The 9,359-nt window shown below is 43.3% G+C and overlaps 1 protein-coding gene across 1 annotated transcript in view; it reads right to left on the bottom strand.

Moving 5' to 3' along the window:
* Window positions 1–9,359, bottom strand: part of pkn1a (protein kinase N1a) — a 255,923-nt gene that overhangs the window by 90,471 nt on the left and 156,093 nt on the right. Inside the window, exon 12 of the mRNA XM_048617854.1 lies at window positions 3,842–4,007. Coding sequence (XP_048473811.1) covers window positions 3,842–4,007 — 166 coding nt within the window. The remainder of the gene's footprint in view (window positions 1–3,841; window positions 4,008–9,359) is intronic.

The following is a 9,359-nucleotide window of genomic DNA, read 5'->3' as shown; positions in this document are numbered from 1 at the left end:
CCTAGACCCTTCATCAGAAAAGCTTTTCTGATGAAGGGTCTAGGCCCAAAACGTCAGCCTCTCTGCTCCTATGATGCTGCTTGGCCTGCTGTGTTCATCCAGCCCTGCACCTTGTTGTCTCTGTAACATTTTTAAGGTTTTTGCAAAGATTTGTAGCTGGGTTGTGGGTGAGGTTGTTGACTTGCTCGCAGAGCTGGCTTGTTTTTGTTCAGATGTTTCATCACCATGTTAGGGAACATCATCAATGAAGCCTCCGATGAAGCGGTGTTGTTCTACTCCGCTTAGAATTTATACTGTCTGGTCTGTTATGGTGAGTTGTGTTATTTCTGATTCTGTTCTGTATAGGTTTGTAATATGGGGTCCAAATCTACATGTTTGTTGATAGCATTATGGGTTCAGAACCATGCCTCTAGGAATTCCCGTGTGTGTCTATGTTTGGCTTGGGCTACTATGGTTACGTTGTTCCAGTTAAACTGATGGCCTCCATTGTTTGAGTGTACTGATATTAGGGAAAGTTTGTGTGTTGTTTTGCTGCCGATGTTCATGTATTCTGATGGCTAGTTTCCTTCCTGTCTGTCCGAAGTAATGTTTGTGGCAGTCTAGCCACTGGACAGGTCCTAGAGGACTGGCGAATAGCTAACGTTGTTCCTCGCTCAAGGTGGGAAATAGGGATAATCCAGGAAACTATAGGCCGGTGAGTCTGGCATTTGTGGTTAGGAAGCTATTGGACAGAATTCTAAAGTATAGGATTTACGCAAATTTGGAAAAGCGTGGCCTAATTAGGGACAGCGAGCATGGCTTTGTGCAGAGCAGGTCATGTCTTAATAACCTGATCGAAATTTTCGAGGAGGCGACAAAGGTGATTGATGAGGGTGGAGCAGTGGATGTTGTTTACATGGATCTTAGTAAGGCTTTTGACAAGGTCCCTCATGGTAGACTCATCCAGGATATTATGATGCATGGTATCCATGGTGACTTGGCCATTTGGATTCAGAATTAGCTTGCTCATGGAAGGCAGAGTGTGATGGTGGAAGGTGTTTTTCTGGCTGGAGGTCTGTGACTAGTGGCATTCCACAGGGACCTGTACTAGGACCTCTGCTGTTCATGACATATATAAATGACATGGATGAAAATGTAGATAAGTGGGTTAGTAAGTTTGCAGACGACACAATGATCGGTGGAATTGTGGATAGTGTAGGAGGTCGTCAAAGGATACAGCACAATATAAATCAGTTGCGGATATGAGTGGAGAAATGGTAGATGGGTACGTATGAGGTGCTGCACCTTGGGAGATCAAATGTTAAGGAAAAGTATACAGTTAATGGCAGGGCTCTGAACAACACTGATGTACAGAAGGATTTGGTGGTTCAAGTCCACAGCTCCCTGAAAGTGGCCGTGCAAGTAGATAGGGTGGTAAAGGAGGCATATGGCCTGCTTGCCTTTATTGGTCAGGGAACTGGGTACAAGAGTTGGGATGTCATGCTGCAGCTTTATAAGACTTTGGTTAGGCCACACTTACAGTATTACGTTCAATTCTGGTTGCCACATTACAGCAAGGATATGGAGGCTTAGGAGAGGGTGCACAAGAGATTTACCAGGATGCTGCCTGGATTAGATGGTATGAGCTACAAGGAGAGACGAGAAAAAAAAGTCAGGTTGTTTTATCTTGAGTGGTGCAGGCTGAGGGGAGACTTGATAGAAGTCAATAAAATTATGAGAACTTGATAGGGTTGATGGAGAGAATCTTTTTCCCAGAGTTGAAATGTCTAATACGAAGGTGCATGCATTTAAGGTGAGAGGGGGAAAATTCAAAGGAGACGTCAGGAGCAAGTTATTTTTCTCAGAGAGCAGAAGAAGTTTGGGATGCACTGCCAGAGGTGGTGGTGGAGGCAGGTACAATAAGGGCATATAAGGGACTTTCAGATAAGCACATGGATATACAAGGAATGGAGGGATATTGACCAAGGGCAGGCAGAAGGGATTAGTTTCATTTGGCGTCATGTTCGGCACAGCGTCTTGGGCCGAGGGGCCCATTCCTGTGCTATACTGTTCTACCTTGTACGTTCTAAAAGGGAAATCATAGTTGACAAATCTACTGGAATTCTTTGAGGATGTAACCAGTGGAGTTATCTGGGGGAGGCAGTGGATGTGATTCATTTGGACTTTTTGATGGCTTTTGACAAAGTCCCAGTTCAGAGATTAATGTGTAAAATTAAAGCTCATGGAATTGGGGCTAAGTGTATTAAGGTAGTCAGAAAATCAGTTAGCAGACAGAAAACAAAGAGAAGGAATAAATGGCTCTTTTTCTGAATGACAGGCAGTGGCTAGTGGGTTAATGCAGGGATCAGTACTAGGACCCCAGCTATTCACAATATACGTTAATGGTTTAGATCAGGGAACTAAGTGTAATATTCTAAAATTTGCAGATGACACAAAGCTGGGTCAAAGGGTGAGTTGTGAGGAGGATGCAGAGATGTAGCAGTGTGATTTGAACAGGCTGAGTGAGTGGACAAATATATGGCAAGTGCAGCATAATATGGATAAAAAGTGAGGTTATCCAGTTTGGTAGCTTAAGTAGGAAGACAGATTATTACTTGATAGACTGTAAATTGAGAAAGGACAATGTTCAATAAGACTTGGGTGCCCCATGCACCAATTGCTGAAAGTAAGCACGCAGGTGCAGCAGGCAGTGAAGAAGGCAAACTGTATGTTGGACTTCATCACGAGTGGCTTTGAGTACGGAAACAAGGATGTTTTTGCTGCAGTTATACAGGACATTGGTGAAACCACACCTGGAATATCGTGTGCAGTTTTGGTCTCCTTATCTGAGGAAGGATGTTCTTGCCATAGAGGGAGTGCAGCAAAGGTTTACCAAATTGATTCCTGACATGGCAGGAATCCCTTAAGATGAGGTGAGGAGAAATTTCTTCACTGAGAGCGTGGTGAGACTGTGGAATTCACTATCACAGAAAGGGTTTGAGGCCAAACATTTAAGTGTTTTCAAGAAGGAGGTAGATATCACTCTTGTAGCTAAAGGGATAAAGGGATACAGGGGATGTCAGGATTACAGTATTGAATTCTGTGCTCAGCCATGATCATAATGAATAGTGGAACAGGTTAGACAGTCGAATGGCCTATTCCTGCTCCCAGCTTCTTCGTTTCTGTTATTCCCAAAATGCAGATAAGAGAGGAGTAGAATTAGAAGCAAATTTGATTGAATCTTCGAGGCCACAATGAGGGGAGTAATTGAAATCAACAGAGTCATTAATGTACCAAGACAAAGAAGTGAGGGTGAGAGAAAGATTCAAAGAAAGAATATGGCTCCATTCCACAAAGAGGCCAGATAGCTAGGATCTATAATGGTTCCATAGCAGTACCTTTTATTTGGAAGATGTGAGCAAAGTTAAAGTAAAAAGTGTTCAATATAAGTACAGGTTCAGACAGATGGACGATGATAGTGGCGAATGGGGAATGGTTGGGCCTTCGATTCAAGAGAAACTAAAAGGCATCTAGAATGATCTAGTGAGGGGATGAGGTACAGGGGAATTGGATGTCCTAGTATAGAGCCTCTGGAGGAAACTGCTGAAGGGATGGGGTGTCGGACGATTAAATGTCCTGATTCTTACATGGGGGTAAAAGATACTGAATCAGAGGAAATAGCCAGAACCAGGAAACTAGAGATGTGTAAAGAAGCAAAAGGCATTGGAAAAGTTGCGCTTACAAGTCAGAAGAGACTGGACGAGAGGAAAGGGTAGAGAATTTCAATTCATCTTAATACTCTGTGCAGTAAGTCAAGATGGAAAATTCAGCATTCTGTGCAGCTGTGAGCTTTCAGTCTTACCCAGGCATGTTGGTGGACAGCGTCTGCCTGCCCTCAGAGACAGCAGTCATGTAAGATGATGGGCTATATGTTCCTGTGGAATTAATAGCAGGAAATGCTTTCCTCAACAACCGACCCCACGTGGCGATGTTAATATTCATCTGAGGAGCTCGAAGGAAAGCCTTCCCTAAAACACAACACATCAGGTAGCAAGTTAGTGGAATTAGTGTGTACGTGCATCATTTAGGACAGCTCCTTCAACCAACACACTCTGGAGCACAGCCAACCAGCCAGTCTTCGCCTCACAACCCTCAAAACATCTCATAATGACTCCTCCTACCCTCAATCCTTTTCTTTCCTCTGTTCAATGTCTACGTTGTTCCTTCCTTGGTTGGTATCTATTCTCCTGCTTTGCAAGCATGTGAGTTGCTGCAGTTTTCCAATGATTTCAATGAAGGAGCAGTGAATTGTTACAGCCAAGTTTGCTGATAACAGTGTGTCTGGTGGCAGATTAAATACAGCAGATGTGACAGCAGAAATTGCAAAGGGTCACTGACAGATTAAGAAAGTGGGTAGTACAAAAAGGCATGCTGGAATAATGGAAAGCATAAGGTTGAATTTTGACCCAAGAAGGGTAGTTCAGAGTATTTCCTAAATGGCGAGAAGCGAGAAACTGTAGAGGCGGAATTAAATTTACTGGGTCAATCGCAGAAGTCACTAAAAAAAACTAATGGAGAGGTATAGCTTACACTCTAAACAGCCATGTCCTTTCATGTTCTAAAACATTGCAAGACATTTCAAAGCAGTGACACAAGACAAAACTTGATATTAAGCCACTTAAGGAGACATGAAAACAGATGAAAAGAAATTTGTTCAAAGCAGCAGATTGTAAGGAGGGACTTAAAAGAAAGAGAGGTAGTGAGGTTTCAAGAGGGTTTTCCAGAAATTCAGACAGAGCTACTGAAGGCACAGCTGCTAACGGCAAGAATGGAGGCGCGTAGGTTGGCCAGAACTGAAAGATTGTTTATATCTTGGATAGTTACAGGTTGAATACAGAGATAGGAAGGTGAGAGGACTGGGAATAAAAGGATTATAATTTTAACACCAAGATATTGCTGGACTGAATGGAATGATAGCCTTCATCTCTCAACGAAGCCAGAATACAAACCGGTAGAAGTTATGCTCTCGTTGTACAAAACTTGAGTTGGACTACACTGGGAGCCTGTGTTCAGCTCTGACCTCAGGAAGGTATTTGAGTGGGTGCAGCACAGGTTTACGAGAATGACATTGCAGATGAAGATTGTATACACGAGGCATGATCTCACTAATCAAAGATTAAGCATGGGGAGGGAATTAATTTCGGAGTTTTAGATGTTTAAAGGCTGTGTTGGAGTAGGTGGCATGAAGTTATAGCCTCTGGCCAATGAGTTCAGAACAAGCAACATAACGTTTAAAGTACAGCTAGGCCATTCAGGAATGACGGAAGGTTCTGACGGAAGGTTATCAATCTGAAATGCTAACTGCATTCCTCACTTTGCACACTGCCTGACCTGCTGAGTATTTGAAGCATTTTCGATTTTTATTCAATGTAGTGTCAGAATAAACTTCACCTGGCAAAGGCTGGTAGTTATTTCGAATACTTGTTGTCAAACAGTTGTTGAGGATTTACTGAAAACCTCAAAATCAAAATTGCAACCCTAGTCAGGCTAAGTTTTTAAGGAATATAAAACTAAAACAGTTATATGCAAAGATGCAGATCAAGCACAATCTGACTGAATGGTGGAACACACTTGAGGGATTGAATAACTGGCATCTGTTCTGATCAAAGTGGCATGGGGAATTTGTTCAGTTCCACTATTAATGCTCCTTTCCAAGATTGATGTATTTAGAATCACAGCAGCCAGATTAAATAGGGGAAGGCATGTATTTTTCTTTGAATTACATCAATAATTATTTGGTAGTACAGAATTTCAGTATTGCTGAAAGAAGACGTTTTGATGAAGCTATCATCAGAATAATTTGTCATAAATATCACTTACACAAAAAAAAATTATACTTTATGAGAGGAGAATACTGCTTACTTGGTAAATGGACTATGATTGGCACAGCTGCAATGAAGAATGTATCCGTTAATGATGACTCATAGACAAGCTTTGTTTAAAGTTTGGAATGGATTGGTCAAGGCATTGCCCTAAATAATGAACCACAGAATGGCTGTCAGCTAAATTGTTGAATTGAAACAGGTGCAGGGTGGGTGTATGATAAAGTGCATCTGTTTTCAGCAATACTCAAGTTCTGAGTTATACAAGGCAGTCAGTTGGTTTGCATTTGGTAATATTTCACAAATAACGATACACTGCATTCATAGTTAGTGGTCAAGACAACTAACTGCAGCATCCTCTGGAGCTGACAGGGGAATCAAGGCCTTGAGGAGTTTAGACATAAAAGCAGCCGGGCTGAGAGTCCTGTGGGAATATGTTACTTTTTTTATTCACTGGTAGGATGTGGACATCACTGGCTGGCCAGCATTTATTGCCTGTCCCTAATTGCCCTTGAGAAGATGGTAGTGAGTTGCCTTCTTGAACCACTACAGTCCACGTGCATAGGTTGATCTTCAACACACTTAGAAAGGGAATTCCACAACTTTGACCCAGCGACGGTGAAGAAACAGCAATATGTTTCCAAGTCAGAATGGTGAGTGGCTTGGATGGGAGCTTGCAGGTCATGGTGTTTCCATGTATCTGCTGCCCTTGTCCTTCAAAATGGAAGCGGTCATGGATTTGGAAGATGCCGTCTAAGAAACTTTGGTGAATTTCTGAACGCACCTTGTAGTCAGTACATGCAATGGCAACTGAGCATCGGAGGTGGAGGGAGTGGATGCTGGTTGAACTGGTGCCAATTAAGGGGGCTGCTTTGTCCTAGATGGTGTCAAGCTTCTTCAGTGTTATTGGAGCAAGTGGGGAGTATTCCACCACACTTGTGCCTTTTAGATGGTGGACAGGCTTTGGGGAGTCAGGATGGAGTTATTCGTTGTAGTCTCACCTGCTCACGTAGCCACTGTGTTTACGAGATGGGGGTCCCGTGTTGGACTGGGATGGACAAAGTCAGAAGTCAAATAACACCAGGTTATAGTCCATCTGTGAGTATGACTATGCCAAATTGTTGCTTGGCTAGTCTGTAAGACAGCTCTCCCAATTTTGGCACCACTCCCAGATGTTAGTAAGGTGGACTTTGCAGGGTTAACAGGGCTGTTTCTGCTGTTATCTTTTCTGGTTATGAGGTCAACGCCAGGTGATCCATCCGGTGTGATTTCTTTGTTAAGCCTTCGTAATGATTGGTACAACTGAGTGGCTTGCTAGGTTATTTCAGAAGGCAGTGAGGACTGCAGATGCTGGAAGCTAGAGTCAATAAATGTGAAGCTGGAAACGCACAGCAGGTCAGGCATAGAACATAGAACATAGAACATTACAGCGCAGTACAGGCCCTTCGGCCCTCGATGTTGCACCGACCTGTGAAACCAATCTGAAGCCCATCTAACCTAAACTATTCCATTATCATCCATATGTTTATCCAATGACCATTTAAATGCCCTTAAAGTTGGCGAGTCCACTACTTTTGCAGGCAGGTCATTCCACGCCCTTACTACTCTGAGTAAAGAACCTACCTCTGACATCTGTCCTATATCTATCACCCCTCAATTTAAAGCTATGTCCCCTCGTGCTAGCCATCACCATCCGAGGAAAAAGGCTCCCACTGTCCACGCTATCTAATCCTCTGATCATCTTGCATGTCTCTACTAAGTCACCTCTTAACCTTCTTCTCTCTAACGAAAACAGCCTCAAGTCCCTCAGCCTTTCCTCATAAGACCTTCCCTCCATACCAGGCAACATCCTGGTAAATCTCCTCTGCATCCTTTCCAATGCTTCCACATCCTTCCTACAATGCGGTGACCAGAACTGTACACAATACTCCAAGTGCGGCCGCACTAGAGTTTTGTACAGCTGCAACATGACCTCGTGGCTCCGAAACTCAATCCCTCTACCAATAAAGCCTAACACACCGTACGCCTTCTTAACAACCCCATCAACCTGGGTGGCAACTTTCAGGGATCTATGCACATGGACACCGAGATCTCTCTGCTCATCCACACTACCAAGAATCTTACCATTAGCCCAGTACTCTATTCCTGTTACTCCTCCCAAAGTGAATCACCTCACACTTTTCCTCATTAAACTCCATTTGCCACCTCTCTGCAGCTTATCTATGTCCCTCTGTAACCTGCAACATCCTTCCGCACTATCCACAACTCCACCGACTTTGGTGTCATCCGCAAATTTACTAACCCATCCTTCTACGCCCTCATCCAGGTCATTTATAAAAATGACAAACAGCAGTGGCCCCAAAACAGATCCTTGAGGTACACCACTAGTAACTGAACTCCAGGATGAACATTTCCCATCAACCACCACCCTCTGTCTTCTTACAGCTAGCCAATTTCTGATCCAAACCGCTAAATCACCCTCAATCCCATGCCTCCGTATTTTCTGCAATAGCCTACCATGGGGAACCTTATCAAATGCTTTACTGAAATCCATATACACCACATCAACCGCTTTACCCTCATCCACCTGTTTGGTCACCTTCTCAAAGAACTCAATAAGGTTTGTGAGGCACGATCTACCCTTCACAAAACCATGTTGACTATCCCTAATCAAATTATTCCTTTCTAGATGATTATAAATCCTATCTCTTATAATCCTTTCCAACACTTTACCCACAACCGAAGTAAGGCTCACTGGTCTATAATTACCAGGGTTGTCTCTACTCCCCCTCTTGAACAAGGGGACAACATTTGCTAGTCTCCAGTCTTCTGGCACTATTCCTGTAGACAATGACGACATAAAGATCAAAGCCAAAGGCTCTGCAATCCAAGGACAGCATCCAAGGAGCAGAAAAGTCAACAATTTGGGCCGAAACCCTTCATCAGTCCTGATCTGCTGTGCTTTTCTAGCTCCACAGACATTGACTGTATTTCAGAAGGCAGTTGAGAGTCACTTTGTGTGGGTCTTGAGTCAGAAGTGAGATGAGGATGGTAATTTCCTTCCCTGAAGGACATTAGGGAGCCAGATGGCTTTTTTTCTGACAAACAACAATGGTCATCAGTTTCAGATTTTGTTTTTGAACTCAAGTTCCACCATCTGCCATGGCAGGATCTGAACCTGGATCCCCAGAATATTAGCTGAGTTTCTGGATTAATAGTCTCATAATAATTCCACTAGGACATCGCCTCCCCATAATTTGCTTCGGAATCTTCTCAGCATCTCAGTGTAGACTCAGGGTTCAAATACATATTTTGGTTTTGGGGGTGTGGGCGATGTAAACAGTGGCCCATGCGGAATGTCACTACACTAGTAACCCAGAGACCCAGGCAAAGCTCTGGGGCTGCTGGTTCAAATACCATCACAAGAGCAGGTAGAAATTAAATTCAGCTAAGAAATATGGAAGATAAAGTTCGTCTCATCATGACAGTTGTTGAGTC

Source organism: Rhincodon typus, chromosome 38, assembly GCF_021869965.1.
Source record: "Rhincodon typus isolate 14 chromosome 38, sRhiTyp1.1, whole genome shotgun sequence".
Classification (NCBI taxonomy): Eukaryota; Metazoa; Chordata; class Chondrichthyes; order Orectolobiformes; family Rhincodontidae; genus Rhincodon; species Rhincodon typus.
Note: the sequence above shows the minus strand (reverse complement) of the source record. Positions and strands in the feature narration are given on the sequence as shown.